This window comes from Aotus nancymaae, unplaced genomic scaffold (genome assembly GCF_030222135.1).
Source record: "Aotus nancymaae isolate 86718 unplaced genomic scaffold, 86718_ANA_hifiasm-v0.15.2.pri h1tg000057l, whole genome shotgun sequence".
Lineage (NCBI taxonomy): Eukaryota > Metazoa > Chordata > Mammalia > Primates > Aotidae > Aotus > Aotus nancymaae.
Genome location: NW_026988471.1, coordinates 59,756,295 through 59,775,790, shown reverse-complemented (window position 1 = coordinate 59,775,790; position 19,496 = coordinate 59,756,295). Strand labels below are relative to the sequence as shown.

General features: G+C 39.0%; 1 protein-coding gene across 9 annotated transcripts in view; it reads left to right on the top strand.

The window, feature by feature from the left end:
* The window catches only part of PUS10 (pseudouridine synthase 10), a 70,167-nt gene that overhangs the window by 2,269 nt on the left and 48,402 nt on the right, over positions 1-19,496 (top strand). For 7 of the 9 annotated variants that reach the window (XM_064364153.1, XM_064364149.1, XM_064364150.1 and 4 more), the window contains exons 2-4: positions 4,210-4,350; positions 7,201-7,455; positions 9,566-9,652. In XM_064364153.1, the coding sequence (XP_064220223.1) occupies positions 4,225-4,350; positions 7,201-7,455; positions 9,566-9,652 (468 nt within the window). In that variant the 5' untranslated portion in view covers positions 4,210-4,224. Of the gene's footprint in view, positions 1-4,209; positions 4,351-6,735; positions 6,927-7,200; positions 7,456-9,565; positions 9,653-19,496 lie in introns of those variants that run through there. The other 2 variants (XM_064364146.1, XM_064364154.1) reach the window with 2 other exon arrangements.

Below are 19,496 nucleotides of genomic sequence, written 5' to 3'. Positions count from 1 at the left end.
GCTGGGAAAAGGGATTCAGATCACTTGTAAATAGTAATAACTTGACTACACAGATTTTTTTTTTTGCGATGGAGTCTCGCTGTGTCGCCCAGGCTGGAGTGCAGTGGTACGATCTCTGCTCACTGCAGCCTCTGCCTCCTGGGTTCAAGTGATTCTCTTGCCTCAGCCTACTGAGTAGCTAATTTTTGTATTTTAGTAGAGATGGAATTTCACCGTGTTGACCTGGCTAGTCTTGAACTCCAGACATCAGGTGATGCACCTGCCTTGGCCTCCCAAAGTGCTGGGATTACAGGTGTGAGCCACTGCGCCTGGCCAGATCTTCATTATTTAGAGGCTGTTTTCCACATATTCTGTCTTTCTTGAAAATACCCTGGAGCCCAAATTTACTTAGGCTACCCTAAATACACGTTTCTCAATTCTGGTGTCTCAAAGTTGTCACCTTGTCAGCTTATATGGTGTGTTTCCATACAAGCCTGATTTTCTTCTCCCTGCTGACTCATCTTTTCGCCAGAATTAGAATTCAGCCAGAGGCAGTCTGTTTTTAATAATCCTGGCTGCTGAACTGATTTTTATAGTGAAGAGTTCTGTAGAACTATGTACCTGTCTTCCTCATTATTTTTTGTCAAGGATCTTGGTAAGTGGCCCCAAACATTTAGAAACTTGCAAGCAAGTAGTAAGTTTTAGAGGTTTAGAAAATGCAGACTGGAAGAATCACATCTTCATACTAAGAGATTGGGGAGAGCTTTACCCTTCCACAAATTTTAAGAAAGTTCATTTGAATTATGAAACTGCACAAATTACAAGATGCCACTGTCTTTTTTTTTTTTTTTTTTTGAGACGGAGTTTCGCTCGTTACCCAGGCTGGAGTGCAATGGCGCAATCTCGGCTCACCGCAACCTCCGCCTCCTGGGTTCAGTCAATTCTCCTGCCTCAGCCTCCTAAGTAGCTGGGATTACAGGCATGCGCCACCATGCCCAGCTAATTTTTTGTATTAGTAGAAACGGGGTTTCACCCATGTTGACCAGGATGGTCTCGATCTCTTGACCTCGTGATCCACCCGCCTCAGCCTCCCAAAGTGCTGGGATTACAGGCTTGAGCCACCGCGCCCGGCCGATGCCACTGTCTTTCATCTGTATGACCACGGTTATAGCATACCATAAGATTGCCATGCAGTGATTATTTTGGCTGGACGTGGTGGCTCACGCCTGTAATCCCAGCACTTTGGGAGGCTGAGGCGGGCAGATCACGAGGTCAGGAGTTGGAGACCAGCCTGACAACATGGTGAAACCCTGTCTCTACTAAAAATACAAAAATTATCTGGACATGGTGGCACGTGTCTGTAATCCCAGCTACTCAGGAGGCTGAGGCAGAAGAATCCCTTGAACTTGGGAAGTGGAGGTTGTAATGAGCCAACATCACACCACTGCACTCCAGCCTGGATGACAAGAGCAAGACGTCGTCTCAAAAAAAAAAAGATTGCCATGCATTGATTATTTTCTAAAATATTGCTTTAAATATCATTTTAAGGTAATACAGACTGTTTCACTAATTCAGAGATCTAGTTTTGCTAAACAAATTAGGTTGTTTGAATTTTTAGTATGCCTCCTTCCTGGTAACAGATTTGCCCTTATTCTCTATATAGTATTTTTTTGTCAGTTTGTTTAAATTGCAAAAATTGGCTACTTAATTAAGCAAACAGTTGCGCTCAAATATTTTGTACTTAATTTGTTTTTTTGGAGGGTTTTTTTTTTTTTTGAGATCGAGTTTCACTCTGGTTGCCCAGGCTAGAGTGCAGTGGCACAATCTCAGCTGACTACAACCTCCACCTTCTGGTTTCAAGCAATTCTCCTGTCTCAGCTTCCTGAGTAGCTGGGGTTACAGGTGCACACCAACACACCTGGCTAATTTTTTGTATTTTTAGTAGAGGTGGGGTTTCAACATGTTGGCCAGGTTGGTCTCGAACTCCTGACCTCAGGTGATCTGCCCGCCTCAGCCTCCCAAAGTTCTGGGATTACAGATGTGAGCCACCGCACCCGGCCTTTTGTTGGAGATTTTACCCATGAAAGGGACAGATTTTTATTTTGTTAACAGGTGGTTGCCATTTAGTCATTATATCATCAAAGTAAAGTTGATGTTTTTGGACCTGCTGATCAGTTGTCATTGTTGTTGTTTGTTGTTGTTGTTTTGAGACAGAGTCTTGCTCTTTCACCCAGGCTGGAGTACAGGTGCCTGCCACCAAACCCGGCTAATTTTTGTATTTTTAGTAGAGACGGGGTTTCTCCATGTTGGCCAAGCTGGTCTCGAACTCCAGACCTCAAGTGGCCTTCTGCCTCGGCCTCCCAAAGTGCTGGGATTACAGATGTGAGCCACTGTGCCCGGCCTCAATTTGTTTTAAACAGTTGACTACTAAACTATCATTAAGTGTAGTCAAGTACTATATAATGAAGACTGATCTGATTTTTTGTCTAGTCTGAATGCCAAGGCCCCTAGCCACTAGAGGTTCTCCGAAAATCACTGACATCAGGCAAATTGATTAATGGGAGAAAAGGCATACACGTTTATGTAATGTGTATACACAGGAGCCTTCAGAATGAAGACATGATAACAGGAAATTGTCCATTTTTATGTTTAGTTTTGTCAAAGTATGGGCAGCATGTAGAAATATGATGGGACAAAAAAGAGTAATTAACTGAATGGGGAAACCCAGCAAGCCTGTCTGTCTAGGTTCTTCTCGGCCTCTCAGAGCATGCATTCCTGCCTTTTAGGTATAGGGCAGGACCTGTTGTGGAATGGAGGGTCTTTTGACCTACGGTCAAGGAGAGGTCAGATAATTTGTCTTCTTTTTTTTTTTCCTTTGCTTTCTAGAGACAGGGTCTTGCACTGTCACCCAGGTTGGAGTACAGTGGCATGATCTTGATTCACTACAACCTCTACCTCTTTGGCTCAAGCAATCCTCCCACCTCAGTCTTCTCAGTAGCTGTGACTACAGCTGTGCACCACCATGCCCAGCTAATTTTTCAATTTTTTTTGTAGAGACAGGGTCTCATGGTGTTGCCCAGGCTGGTCTCAAACTCCTGGCCTCAAACGATCCTCCACCTCAGCTCCACAAAGTGGTGAGACTATAGGTGTGAGCCACTGCACTTTGCCTCATTTTTCATGGTCAGTTTTTACTCAGAAAAGTGGAGGGAAAATTTGAGGGGTGTGTGTGTGTGTGTGTGTGTGTGTGTGTGTGTGTGTATGTACATATACATATAATTATTATTTTTTTGAGACAAAGGTTTGCTCTTGTCGCCCAGGCTGGAGTACAGTGGTGCCATATCAGCTCAGTGCAAACTTCACCTCCCAGGTTCAAGTGATTCTCCTGCCTCAGCCTCCCAAGTAGCTGGGATTATAGGCGCCCAGCATCATGCCCGGCTAATTTTTGTTTTTTTGTATTTTTAGTAGAGACAGGATTTCACCATGTTGGCCAGACTGGTCTCAAACTCCTGACCTCAGGTGATCCACCCACTTCGCCCTCCCAAAGTGCTGGGATTACAGGTGCAAGCCACCATACTCAGCCAAATTTGAGTAATATTTTTAGATTTTATGACTGGCTTTAGGGAAAGGGGGTTCTGGTTTCTATGACTCACCTTGAGGAAGAGGGACTGTAGTTTTTCTATGGCTAGTCTGGGGGAGAATGGGACTGACAGACAAGAGGGCAGAAGGTTAGAGAAAAACATTTGCTTCTGAGGCTGCTGCTGAGGCTTTTATTTTGGGGTATGGCTCTCTTAGCCCAAACACCAGCAAACTCATTTTTAATTTCTGATAGGAAAAGTTTAATGAATTAACTTTGTACAATACTGAATAGTACAAAAGAAAAAGCAAAATTTCACTCTGTTCTTCTGTTTTCATTATCCTCCTCAGAAGCAACCATTCTTGATTATTTTTATTTCTTTTGATCAGCTTAGTTATATTGATGTATCATAATTCAGAATGCTAAACAAAATTCCTTGACAATTAGAAACCTTTACTGGATCCATCTTATAAACTTCCTTCAAGTTTGCATTTTAGAATATGTGTATAATGAATATGTGTATATGGGCTTGGTTAGAGAGTACACAATAGTGTTTTTCAAATAAAAGCTAGTCTTTATCCCTAAACATTATGACTTATTTGTCTGTGACAGTAAAATCCAGAAGCTGCTCATTAGTTTTACTTTTGTCTTTCTAGTTATAATTATTCAGTATGTTCCCACTGACCGAGGAAAGCAAGCATGTGGCCCAGTTGTTGCTCAATACTGGTACTTGTCCAAGATGTATCTTCAGATTCTGTGGTGTGGATTTTCATGCACCTTATAAACTTCCATACAAGGTATTTTCTTTTTCTTTTTTTCGAGTTAAGGGAAGCTTCTCTATATTTTACAATGAATACCTGTACTTTTGAGAGCAAGTATCTATCCATAACTATTTTTTAAATTAAAAAAACTATAATAAGTGATAATCATAATTTTGGAAGAGTCTCAGAAATGTTAAATTCCTTCTTAAGTGATTCTGTCTAGCTGTCTAACATTTAGTGTAGAGGGATCTTTGTGGAGGAACTCCCTGGTGCATTTAACATTTGTATAGATGTTTCCTAAAAGATACCTGAACAGAATATCACAAAATATTGCTTCCTCCTTACATGTCCTACTAAGTGGAAGTATTGTGGGTATGGTTGCCTTTTTCTGTTTTTCCTATTTTCTGTATTTCCATTTGTATTTATAAATAGGTATTTGGAACCCTCTAAAAATAAATGCTTATTGTCATTATTATTGTTATTAATGACAAAAGTAATATACAGAGATCTTTGACATTTATGGTAGTATACAGAGAGCTTTGACATTTCATATAATACTTTTTTGCATAAGATATGTAACTTCAAACGTTTGATTCTAGAAGTTATACTCTTTTTAGAGGCAGATAGTAATAATACATATGTAAATATATACATTATAAACAGTATGCATACAACACATACACACACACAATTTCTTGTAATTTAAAAAATTGTCCAGGAGTTAGTAGTATGCTATAATATACTATATTCAATTATCATTACTATATGTCAAGCTCTCATATAATTCTCATAATAACTGATTAGGTAAGTACATACTATGATTGTCTCTATTTTCAGATGAAGAAACTGAGATACAGAGAGGTTAAGCAACCTGCCCAAAGTTACACAGCTATTAAGTGAGCAAGCTAGGATTTGAACAGTCTGTCTGAATTCAAAACCTAGGATTTGGAGCTACAAGACATGGATTTGAATCCCAGTTCCACCATTTTCCAGCTTCAGTTTACTCCTCTGTAAATGGGAATGATGATAATACCCACCTCACAGGACTTTAAAAGACAGTACCTAATAAAGTATGTGGAAACACTTTGAAAACCAGAAGTCGGCCGGGTGCGGTAGCTCATGCCTGTAATCCCAGCACTTTGGGAGGCTGAGGCGGGTGGATCAGAGGTCAGGAGTTCAAGACCAGCCTGGCCAAGATGGTGAAACCCTGTCTCTACTAAAAATACAAAATTAGCCGGGTGCGGTGGCAGGTGCCTGTAATTTCAGCTACTCAGGAGGCTGAGGCAGGAAAATCGCTTGAATCCAGGGGATGGAGGTTGCAGTGAGCCAAGATCATGCCACTCCACTCGAGCCTGGGCAACAGAGTGAGACTCCATCTCAAAAGAAAAAAAAAAAAGAAAACCAGAAATGGTACTTGTGCTATGATGATTTAAATATGTGTATATTCATTTATGCACAATATGACTATAAAGTAATGACTGGTTTTATGTAACCCTGCTTATACATTTTTTTCAGACACATTATAACCTAATCTGTTATTAGATTTTAAATTTATATTAAGAGACTGAGTATTATCAACTTTTGTTTGTTTCATTTTATGTAAATAAATATACAAGAATATTAGGACGGTTTTTTTGAAATGTTCTTAAATTTCGATCTGTTCTATTCATGTAGCTATGTATATACATGCACATCTGTATACGCACTGTGTTATACTGATATTATAGATCTTAGGTAACAACAAACATCTTTGTGTGAGTCAAAATGTACCTGTATATGTATGTGTCTGTATTTCTCTATTAAAGCAGGAGAGCTAATTTCTCAATAAAATAAATTTAAATTTGCTTGAGTGAAAGATTTTTTTCCCTTTAGAGTCAGTAAATTGTCATCTGAATGAATTTTAAAAAGATATTTATTCAACAGTGGGATAATAAAACCTGTCTAAACAAAACAGGAAAATCCTCTGAGTATTTAGATGAGAGGAATATCTGAATGAGAGAAATGTGAGAATGGTTTCAAAGAAATACAAGTTTTTAACATTCTAATACAAGAAATGACAGAAATTAGGCAAACTAGAATATAGTAAAGCACATCTTTCAATTAATCTATATAAATGGTTTGTAAACATATGCTAACTTTCAGCATTGTCAGCATTTGTGTACCTTTCTTAGTAAATTGTCTCCAAATTATTTTTACTTAATAGACTACCCTAATGATCAGATTTTATATTAAATATTATACTTGTGAGCTTTTAGTCATTATGAGATTATTAAATAACCTAGCAAGGATGGAAATTCAGTTTGTATTTTTTTATGTTAATCACTAGAATTGAAGTTTGTTTTTACTGAAATTAGCAAGTGAATGACTCTCACAACAGAACTACAAATTAATAAATTTGTTAATGGAGCCTTTCTCCCTCAGATTTATGACTTTTGAGTTGGAAGCTGGAAACCAAAAAAGATGAATTAATTTTGGAAGTTATGAACCTACCTCCCAAGAAAATTCGACTGCAAGAACTAGAAGATAGTGTTGATAATCTAAATCAGCATGGAAAGGGAAGGATTTCTGTTAGTCAAGATGGAAGCATTGCTTCCAAGAACTCAAATTTAAATGTATGTAATATATGCCTAGGAATATATTCACTGATATATGGAACTCTTTTGAAATGTATTCATGTATATATAATAGAGATAGGTAATTCTCTTTTAAATTCCATAAAAGCCAATGCTGTCTAATAAAATAACTGGATTGCTTCAGAGCTGATATGTCAATGTAAAATCTGTGATATGTCCTAATTTTCACTTGTATTTTCTTGTTTCATCTTACCTAGAGAGCCTTAGGGGCATTCTCAGTGGGTCATTACTTTTTCTTTTATTAACTTTTCAGGAGTTGCTCAGTGAACTACAGAAATTTCTGGAAACTGAAAAAGATGAATTAATTTTGGAAGTTATGAACCCACCTCCCAAGAAAATTCGACTGCAAGAACTGGAAGATAGTGTTGATAATCTAAGTCAGAATGGAGAGGGAAGGATTTCTGTTAGTCAAGATGGAAGCATTGCTTCCAAGAACTCAAATTTAAATGTATGTAATATATGCCTAGGAATTCTTCAAGAATTCTGTGAGAAAGATTTCGTTAAAAAGGTAAATAACCTGTTTTCATTATAGGTGCAATTACATGGAGATTTTCAGTCCTAAGACCAATAATTATTTCTTTTCTTTTTTGGAGACAAGACAATTCTTTTTTGGGGGGAAGGGGGTCTCATTCAATTGCCCAGGGTGGAGTGCTATTGTCCAATCACAGCTCACTGCAGCCTCCAGCTCTTGGGCTCAAGCAATCCTCCTACATCAGCCTCCTGAGTAGCTAAGGCTACAGGAATGTACCACCATGCACACCCAATTTTTTAATCTTTTTGTAGAGGCAGGGTCTCCTTATGTTACTGTGCTGGTCTTGAACTCCTGGCCTCAAGTGATCCTCCTGCCTTGGCCTCCCAAAGTGCTGGGATTACAGGTGTGTGCCACGGCATCTGGCCAAGGCCAAGAATTTTTTTTTTCTCTTTCTTTTTTTTTGAGACACGAGTTTCGCTCTTGTCACCCAGGCTAGAATGCAATGGTGCAATCTCAGCTCACTGCAACCTCCGCCTCCCAGGTTCAAGTGATTCACCTGCCTCAGCCTCCTAAGTAGCTGGGATTACAGGAACGTGCTACCACGCCCAGCTAATTTTTGTATTTTTAGTAGAGACGGAGTTTCACCATGTTGGCCAGGCTAGTCTTGAAATCTTGACTTTAGGTAATCTGCCCAACTTGGCCTCCCAAAGTGCTGGGATTACAGGTGTGAGCCACTGCGCCCGGCCTTCTTTTTTTTGTTTTTGAGACAGGGTCTCACTCTGTCACCCAGGCTGGAGTGCAGTGGTACAATATCAGCTCACTGCAACCTCCACCTCCGGGTTCAAGTGATCCTCACACCTTAGCCTCCCAAGTAGCTGGGACTACAGGCACAGGCCACCATGCCTAGCTTTAAGATTTCTTTTTTTTTTTTTTTTTTTTTTTTTGAGACGGAGTTTCGCTCTTGTTACCCAGGCTGGAGTGCAATGGCGCCATCTCGGCTCACTGCAACCTCCGCCTCCTGGGTTCAGGCAATTCTCCTGCCTCAGCCTCCTGAGTAGCTGGGATTACAGGCACGCACCACCGTGCCCAGCTAATTTTTTGTATTTTTAGTAGAGACGGGGTTTCTCCATGTTGACCAGGGTGGTCTCGATCTCTTGACCTCGTGATCCACCCGCCTCGGCCTCCCAAAGTGCTGGGATTACAGGCGTGAGCCACCGCGCCCGGCAAGAATTCTTATATTGAAAGGAACACTGCCATTCATATTCAACTTGTTTCACACAATTGGATCATTAAAATATTTTCTTAATTTTTTTTAAAAACAAAAGCTGGTGGCTTTTATTTTTAAATAAAATGCTTTTATTTTAAAAGCATAAGTGCTATTTAGTTGAAGAAAAATATAACTTGTTTTCATTTTGCTGTTTAACATAGCTAAGTAATAGAAAAGTTCATTTCTAATCATTATTGTCCAGGAGAGTACAGCCTTGTAGAAGGTAAATGATTTCACTGGGCACGGTGGCTCATGCTTGTAATCCCAGCACTTTGGGAGGCCAAGGCAGGTAGATTATGATGTCAGGAGTTTGAGATCAGCCTGGCCAACACAGTGAAACCCTGTCTCTACTAAAAGTACAAAAATTATGTGGGTGTAGTGGCAGGCGCCTGTAATCCCAGCTACTCAGGAGGCTGAGACAGGAGAATTGCTTGAACCCGGGAGGTGGAGGCTGCAGTGAGCCAACATCGCACCACTGCACTCCAGTCTGGGCGACAGAGCTAGACTCCATCTCAAAGAAAATAAAAAAGGTAAGTGAACGTGGTATTGCGTTTTGTTTTCTTCTGTCAAGAGTGCTATGTTTGGGTTTATTTTGTTTGAAAATTAGAAGGTGACCTAATAGAAAGATATTTTAACACTTAGTAGTTTATTCTGCAGATGTCACTCCTGGCTGTTTTGTTTCCTTGTGGTATTAGTCTTCAGGGTCATAGTTAGGCAATATTAAATCTTAAGATATTTGTGAGTGTTCCACTGTCAAATGTGAAAGTTTGGAATTTTTGCCATGTCATTTCCTGGACCAAAAATTCATGTTATGAAGATTTGAGTAAGTGATATTTTTGGCAATTCCTGAGAATTTACACAATTGTAATACTTTTTTAGGTGTGTCAAAAGGTTGAGGCCTCTGGGTTTGAATTCACCAGCTTGGTATTTTCAGTCTCCTTCCCACCACAACTGTCTGTAAGAGAGGTAAGTTCATTTGCATGCAAAAAACTGTATGTGAAGTGCATGCTAGGAATTTTTCAAAAAATGGGAATGTAGAAATATTTATTATGTTTTTTACATTTTGTGTACATATTGAATGATTGAAGTAATTTATAGCTGCTTAATAAATACTTTTTGAATGAGTAAATGACAAAAGGAATCAGTTTTGTCCTAACAAAGCAAGTTAGTTTGCCCTAGGACTGTCATCTTTTTTAAAGGCCCTCAATCAGTTGCAGACATTCATTATTAGCTCCACGTAAGGCATGATGGTCAGAGAAAGAGATTTGACTAGGTTTCCGGAGATCTTTTGAGGTGGATATGTGCATTTTAGAATGGTCCTAGAATAGGGTCATTTCAATTATGATGAACCTTCTTTCTTCTGGTGTAAAATATAAAAAGATGGCTTATCTTCTGGTCAATGACAAAAGGGAGAGAAATAGCCTCATTTTTAGAAACTGTTTTCTTTGTTGAGTGAAAAAAAAGTCATTACTGTAATATTCTTATGTGTCAAAACTGACATGAAAACATAAAGCTTTGTTAATACTGTTAAATGAAGTATAGTAAGAAACTTCTGTAATCTCAAATTACAACCATGGTTTTTTTGTTTGTTTGTTTTTTGTTTTTTTGAGATGGAGTCTCGCTCTGTAGCCCAGGCTAGAGTGCAGTGGTACAATCTCGGCTCATTGTAGCCTCTGCCTTCTGGGTCCCGGTTCAAGCAATTCTCCTACCTCAGCCTCCCAAACAATCATGGGTTCTAAGCATAACTGTTTATATTTATGAGATGTCTTTCCCCTAAGAAGCGTACAGCATCACCAGAACATTACATTGTAAACCCTCACTTTCTTTGGGTGAGCATGTTTATTAGCCCCAAATAAGCTGAAGATTGTTGAAGCTGGATGGAATGATGAAGAGCCAGAAAGTGAAAAAGAGTAGGATGATTTTATATAGTATCTGTGTTGCTAACAAAATAACTAACTGAGCAAATGGAAGTATAAATGGGATGATGATCATGATGATATACTGGGTTTATAAACACTTAGAGTCATGTTCTAGTCAGTCATCAAAGCATTTCTCACTGATGTGTCATCTTCTGGTCCAATTTTGGTACAGAGAAACACACTTTCAAAAGCTGAGTGACTCTCACTTTAGTGAGAGTTTTGAGTAATAGAAATAGGAATAAGAAGTATATTTTCTGAATGTGGTTATATATCTTACCAGCAAATCCTTCCTCTCAAAGCTTATGTTTATATATTTCCCTAACCGTCAGAACCTGTGAATCAAAGTTTATATTTTTACATTAAGATTTGTGTTGTCCATTTTTATCACTTATTTTATAATTTTAACAATATTGTTACTATTTATGAGGTATTTATACTCCATATTAGAAACAGAAGATACTGTTTTTAAAAATAGAATTATTCTGCTCAAACTCTACTTTTTATAACTAATTTTAGCCAGAAAACTATTTAGCAGAAATATGTCACTGTTCCGATTATTGAAGAATTAATATTTCCACAGTTTAGTGTGCTGTTTTATTGTTTTATTTGTAGTAATGAGTAACATATTTTACCTATTCATTTCCTAAGAATAATTAAAGAAATCATAGTTTTATATGCAGTATACTCTTTTCACATCCCAGATGTCTTCAGAAAATTATGTTTATGGTTCACTTCATGATTTTCTTTTATTATTATGTTACTTTCTCTTATTGGCATCTTTTAGTACTTCTTTGGAGTTGAGATATGCTGTGCAAGCCAGGCTGGATAGAAATTGCTTTTTAAACTATTTATTTGTTACACATCTCAATTAAAAGTAGTTACACATATCTTCAGAATATTCTGCATTTCGAATATAAATTCTGTGATTTCTCTAGTACCATGTTCTACATGGCTTTCAACTTAGACCTTGTAAATATCTCTACCTTAGAACTTCTTTGTTTGTGGAACAAACATCAATATACTGCCCATAAAATTGATTGATGTCAATTATCTCATTAATTCACACTAGAATATACAATTGAGTCCATTTGAATGATTTTATTTTTTCTACTTCTAAGAAGTAGATTATCACAGATATATTTAAAGCAAATAATATTTTATCAATATGGTGGTATTTATTATATTCCTGCTTACAAAAGAAACAAGGGGTGGCCTCCAGTAATGTTTTTTTAAAAATTAAATGGCCAGTTGCAGTAGCTCATGGCTGTAATCCCAGCACTTTGGGAGACTGAGGTGGGAGGATCGCTTGAGCCTCAGAATTTGCATTTCTTGGCTGAGCATGGTGGCTCACGCCTGTAGTCCCAGCACTTTGGGAGGCTGAGGTGGGTGGATCATGAGGTCAGGAAATTGAGACCAGCCTGGCCAACATGGTGAAACCCCGTCTCTACTAAAAATACAAAATTAGCTGGGTGTGGTGGCAGGTACTAGTAGTAGTACCTACTACTAGTAGTCCTAGCTACTTGGGAGACTGAGGCAGGAGAATCACTTGAATCTGGGAGGCAGAGGCTGCAGTGAGCCGAGACTGTGCCACTGCACTCCAGCCTGGGTGAGAGAGCGAGATTCCATCTCAAAAAAAAAAAAAAAAAAAAAGAAAGAAAGAAAGAGGATGGCTTATGTTTTTAAAAACAGCAACCAGAAAACTAAAGCCACTAATGAATAGAAGCTTGTAAGAATTGCTAAGGAAGATTTATGTACTTAAAATTATGTTTAGAGCAAGAAAAAGATGAAAAGGATGGATAGATCTGCTGTTTGGAACTGATAATGTACTATTGATGCATGATATAGAGAAAGTAGGACTCTGAAAAATCTGTTTTGCTTCTGTCCTTTATGTCGAGGAAAACGATCTTCCTACTGAAAAGGAGTAGAGTGATCATTGGTAAGGGAGAATGAATGTTCCACGTGGTAAAGATTTTCAAAATGGGTTCAGATGTTCAGGCCTGGGTGCATTACATTCCAGTATAGCTTCAGAAAGAACTTGGAGCTGTCCCTGATTTTTGAGGGCTTTTAACCCATTTATGCTGGAGGTTGCAAATTTTTTTGGTGAAAAGTCAAAACTTAGTGATGACCTTAAGCGGTAGCATATAAATAATTCCCGCAAGCTTAGCGTTCTAATAATGGAACACTAGAAATAAATGGGTTAAAAATAGCAGCTTTTACAAATGACTGGAGACAGATAACAGCAGTTGCAATTTTCCAAAGGTGAAGAAAGTTGGTTCTGTTAACTACCAACTGGTGAGCTTGACCCTGAAACCCTGGTAGGATTCTAGATCAGGAACTAAAAGAGCAAATTGTGGGCACTGAGCGTAAGGAAGAATTGGTTGTGGGTACACTGAACAGATTCACTAAGAATAAGTCATGTCTGCATTATTTCTTCCTTTATAGGCTAGCAGGACTGGTAAAGCAGGGAAATACAGTAACACCAGCACAACTGGATTTTGGCAAGTCATTTGAATAGGTTTCTTTCTTATGATAACTTCCTAAAAGTGGCAGGGAGCATGAGGAGGATGTGAAGATAATTGGTTGGATTATGCCAGAGTGGCCATACCCAAAAGGAGTTGACTTATGATGAGTATCACATTGGGCACTGTTTCTCCAAATGTCTACAGATCAACCATCTGAAATTCACTTGGGGAAAGACATTGAAAACAGATGGCTCGGCCTTGTCTCAGACCTCCTAAATCATAATCTCTAGGGGTAGGGCACAGAAGCTCCTTGAATTTCTATGCTCATTGAAATTCAAGGACCACTTGGGTACACATTAAAATTCAAGGATCACTGAACTTCAGAGAGATTTCTGACGTGCTGTAGGACTCGTTTTATACTCTTTCCTCTTCATAATTTCTATCAGTGATGATATAATGGGAACACAAATAGATGTGCATGACACAGAGTTGAGAGTATAGCAGATAGATTGTTAGAATTAAGATCCAAAAAGATCTAGTTAGGGAAAATCTAACAAGATCAAATTTGTTTATGTATTTATTTATTTTGAGACCTGTTGCCCAGGCTGGAGTACAGTGGTACAAGCTTAGCTCACTGCAACCTCTGCCTCTTGGGTTCAAGCGTTTCTCCTGCCTCAGCCTCCTGAGTAGCTGGGACTATAGGTGCCTGCCACCACACCCAGCTAATTTTATATTTTTAGTAGAGATGAGGTTTTACTATGTTGGACACTCTGGTCTTGAACTCCTGACCTCAAGCCTCAGCCTCCCAAAGTGCTGGGATTACAAGTGTGAGCCACCACGCCCAGCTGACAAGATCACATTTAACAGGGATGAACATAAGTTCTTATATTTGGGTTTTAAAAAACTACCAAGTAAAGGATGAGGCAAGAGTGGCTTAGAATCTGTGTTTACAGAGAAAGTGTAGGTGTTTTAGTAAAGATATAGATAATGAGACAGTAAGAATTAGGAGTATGATTAGGTAAACACTTTGGATCTTAGTCTAGATAGAAGTATATCTGGAATAAGGAGGGTGACAATTGTCTTTTACTTAATGCTGGCCATTCTTGGAATGCCATGTTTGTTGGAGCATTCTACTTTAAAGCAACAAGGAAAAATGGGAAGACATTTTGTGTAGTCATGCCCTAATCTCCAGAATTTATGAATGTGCTACCTTACATTTAAAAAAGGGATTTGGACCAGGCACAGTGTCTCATGCCTATAATTCCAGAACTTTGAGAGGCTAAGGCGGGCAGATCATGAGGTCAGGAGTTTGAGAGACCAGCCTGGCCAAATCAGCCGGGTTTTAGTGAAACCCCGTCTTTACTAAAAATACAAAAATTAGCTGGGCGTGGTGCCACATACCTGTAGTCCCAGCTACTTGGGGAGGCTGAGGCGGGAGAATCGCTTCAACCTGGGAGGTGGAGGTTGCAGTGAGCTGAGATCGTGCCACTGCACTCCAGCCTGGGCTAAAGAGAGATACTCTGTCTCAAAAATAAAATAAAAATAAAAAAGGGATTTTGCAGATGTGATTAAGGTTAAAGATGGGGAGATTAGCCTGGATTACCCAGGTGGACATGATCACTAGTCTGCAAAAGTATTTTTCCTGGCAGAGGTCAGGGTAAGAAGGAGATGTGATTATAAAATAATAGTAAGAGAGATGTAATATTGTTTATTCTGAAGATGGAGGAAGGGAGCCATGAGCCAAGGAATTCAGATGTTCTTTTGAAGCTAGAAAAGGCAGAAAACGAATTTACTACTTACAGCCTCTAGAAGGGAACACAGCCCTGCTGATACCTTGATTTTAACCCAGTGAGACCTGTATGAGACCTGCAACCTAAAGATAATAAATTGGTGTTGTTTTAAACCACTAAATTTGTGATGATTTGTTATAGAAGCAATAGAAAATCAATATACATCTAGAGGATTTAGTGCATTCAGAATGGTGGAGCCATCTGAAACCTGGTCACAGGAGCCACTGCTGAAGGAACTTGGGTTATTTAATTTGGAGAATAGATGATTCAGTGGGATGAGTTCGCTTTCCTTAAATATTTGAGGGGCTTCCTTATAAAAAAGGAATTAGATTGCTGCAAGCATAGAATCAAGAGCTATTAAGAATTGAGAATTATCCAGAACAGGATAACAGGTTTCCAGAGATTTTCCGTCACTAGGGTGTTTAAGCCAAGGCTGGACAACTACAGTTGTCCCTTGATATCTGCGGAGGATTGGTTGCAGAAGCCCTGAGCCCCTCACAGATATCAAAATCCACAGATGCTTAAGTTTCTCATATAAAATAGTATACTATTTGCATGTAACTTACATCCTTTTATATACTTTAATCATCTCAAGATTACTTATGTAATACAATGTGGGTGCTATGTAAATAGTCGTTAGGCTACATTATTTAGGGAATAATAACCGGAAAAAGTCTGTACCTGTTTAGTACAGATCCTTCCCCCTCCAAATGTTTTCTATCCAGGGTTGATTGAATCCACTGATGCAGGATCCACAGATACAGAATGCCAGCTGTACTTGGCCAAGATATATAGAAGGAAAGTGTGCACTATATAGTTGGTTAGACTAGAGATCTTAAGCCTTTTCAACTCTAAGATTCTATATAGTTTTAAGAAAAATACTTAATATAGTGTTTATTTATTTGAGATGGGGTCTCAGGGAGTACAGTGACACGATCACAGCCACTGCAGCCTTGACCTCCTAGGCTCAAGTGATCCTCCCGCCTTAGCTTCCTGAGTTACTGGGACCACAGGTGCATACCACTATGCCCAGCTAACTTATTTTTTATTTTTTTGTAGAGATGCGGTCTCTCTAAAGTGCCCAGGCTGGTCATGAACTCTTGGGCTCAAGTGATCCTCCTGGCTTGGCCTCCCAAAGTGCTAGTATTAAAGACCACTGCACCTGGCCCTTTAGTGGTTATTTTTTATGTTATTTTATATTCATGATTGATTCAACTAAACTTCTATACCATAATGCCACACAAAAACTATAGAATGAATGTCCCAGACATATGCTAATATTAGGCTAAATTTGTATTTATGGAAAAAGAGGGTATTCCATTAAGTCCTTTTAAAAGCTAAATGCTTTTCAGTTTTAGTTCTTTTAGGTTCATCTTTACTAGTTGTGTCCAGTAGAGGGCAATATTGTACTATCAGTTTGGTTATTGATCCCTTCTCATGGATAGTATATGGGAAACAGTTTGCTTAGTCCATTGACATTAAATTTATACATTATCTTTTTTCTTTTTTTCTTTTCTTTTCTTTTCTTTTTTTTTTTTTGAGACGGAGTTTCGCTCTTGTTACCCAGGCTAGAGTGCAATGGCACGATCTCGGCTCACCGCAACCTCTGCCTCCTGGGTTCAAGCAATTCTCCTGCCTCAGCCTCCTGAATAGCTGGGATTACAGGCACGCGCCACCATGCCCAGCTAATTTTTTGTATTTTCAGTAGAGACGGGGTTTCACCATGTTGACCAGGATGGTCTCTATCTCTTGACCTCGTGATCCACCCGCCTGGGCCTCCCAAAGTGCTGGGATTACAGGCGTGAGCCACCGCGCCCTGCCTATATTATCTTTTAAGTGTTACTTTGGATGAAACACCTACTTCTCAATATGCAACTTGATATGGTTAGAGTTTTGTAAAATCAAAACTTTTTCCTATCATTTACTATACTTTATATCTTCATACTTTGCAGTAAGTACTGCAAATTATACACAATCCTAGAAAATTAGCTAAGAATAAAGGAGTACCATTTCTGCTCATCCAAGTGCTAACCAGGCCTGACCCTGCTTAGCTTCTGAGATCAGGCGAGATCAGGCACATTTAGGGTGGTATAGCCACAGACAGCAGTACAATTTCTGTAGTAGCATTTTTTTATTTAAGAAATTGTCTTCTGGCCGGGCGCGGTGGCTCAAGCCTGTAATCCCAGCACTTTGGGAGGCCGAGACCGGTGGATCACGAGGTCAAGAGATCGAGACCGTCCTGGTCAACATGGTGAAACCCCGTCTCTACTAATACAAAAAATTAGCTGGGCATGGTGGCGCGTGCCTGTAATCCCAGCTACTCAGGAGGCTGAGGCAGGAGAATTGCCTGAACCCAGGAGGCGGAGGTTGCGGTGAGCCGAGATCGCGCCATTGCACTCCAGCCTGGGTAACGAGCGAAACTCCGCCTCAAAAAAAAAAAAAAAAAAAAAAAAAAAAAAAGAAATTGTCTTCTTTCTTTCTTTCTTTTTTTTTTTTTTTTTTTTTTTTTGAGACAGGGTTTTGCTCTGCCACCCAGGCTGGCGTGCTCACTGCAACTTCCGCCTCCTGAGTTCGAGCAATTCTCCTGCCTCAGCCTCACTGAGTATCTGGGACTACTGGACTACTGGCCCAGCTAATTTTTGTATTTTTAGTAGAGACGGAGTTTTGCCACGTTGGTCAGGCTGGTCTTGAACTCCTGACCTCAGGTGATGCACCTGCCTCAGCCTCCCAAAGTGCTGGGATTACAGACGTGAGCCACTGTACCCAGCCTGAAATTGTCTTCTTAAATTCTGAAGAATGGATATTCAAATGGCTTTGGATTTTTACTTAAATCTGTAGATTCTTAACTAATTTAGGATTATTGATCTCATTCAGAATCTGAAGAAAACAGTGAATTCCTTTGTCCTAAAAATGCACATACTAAAAATTTTGTATTTACAGAGGCCTCTTAAATTCTTAAGCCATTAGTCCTAGAATCTTTCTTTCCCTTCTGTTACTGATTCTTGTTCTTACTTTTTCTAAAGGACAATATTTTTTCTAATTATATTTAGTTCATAAATAGAATGTAACAAAACTCCCTTGACTTCAAGTATAGAGAGCTATATATATGTATATATTGTGTGTGCAGGCCTGAGCTGACGATCTTTGTTCATTAACTCAGCTTTCTGATTTAGCATGTGTATTTTCTGCTTTTTGTCCATTTTTTCATGGCTTCTCAATTTTTATTTTGTGTGACAGGCACTCTTCCTAAATCTGTGTGTGTTCTGTCTCATTTAGGACCAACCCAAGATCCATTTCATTCAACAAGCCTTTTCTAAGGAGTTTTCAGAATTTATACCCCTGATTTTTGGTTAGATTAGTTTAGAACTCCCTTCAGTTCCAATATGGTCCACTTATCCATGCAAAACAAGTTTGATTCCTCTAAACTTCTGCACCATAATGCCACACAGAACTACTATAGAATGAATGTCCCAGACATATGCTAATATTAGGCTAAACTTGCATTTATGGGAAAAGAGCATTCCACTAAGTCCTTGTAAAAGTTAAATGCTTTTGAGTCTTAGTTCTTTTAAGAACTGCCCCTTAAGAATCTTTCAGTAGACTTTTCATGAGTGGGTTGGGGAGTATATAGTAACCTTGCTAGTTTTAGGTACACAGGCTGCCACTTTTAAAACCATCCACAGGAAATGAGTGTGTTCATGCAGCAATCCACCCTATCTTATAAAAGATATCTCCAAGAACTTGCTTCTGTGAATGTAACACTGTTGTATGAAAGTCTGTGTTATGTGTTATTAGAATCATAGAATCATAGATCTATATGAGATCTTGGTGATCAGCTAGAACAGGACTCCCCAGCTTTTTATGGCACTTACTGAAAAACGTCAATGTATATATGCTTGTGATTTGTCAGAGTCTTAGGCCACCACACAAGTGTAAACTCATTTACACCCATTGGGAATGTCTGATTGAGAGTCCAGGAGTTTCCAGCCTTTGTGTATAAGGGATCCCCTTTTAATCTCTGACAGTTAATGGGTAGTATCTGTATATTGGAAAGAAGATATGCTATGCGTGGGTAATTTTTTTCAGCTTCACAGATTGAGACCACTTCAGTAGTCATCACACTCATCCTCATTTAAAGAGGAGAAAACCAAGGCCTGTAGAGGTTATGTGATTTGCCCAGTGTGTCCCATTTATTGGAATCTGGATATGCCTCCCTGCTTCATGCTGCTGTTGCTTTTAAAGTTTTTTTTTAAACCGCACCATCTCTACATCTTGTATATTTACATATGTTTTATTTACCTGACTACCTTGGCTCCATGGGTATTTTCTTAACTACTCCCTTATTAAGCCATACACACTCATGAACATCACTAAAGGTCAGAGAATCACCAGAGTGATGAATCCAGGCGGAGCTGCTGTGTTAAGGAGAATATGAGACTAGACAGGGATGCAGGTACAGGATTAGGACTCTGTTACTTGATGCACCACTGAGATGTGTTCCAAGGGAGAAAGAATGAGTGACATGTGATTACTCAAGGTCTATATAGAACCCAAGCCCTGGTTGATATGTACAATCTGAAGTCCAACTATCAAAGAGTGAGAGCAGATATTGAAGAGATCTAATAACTCGTTATTGGGG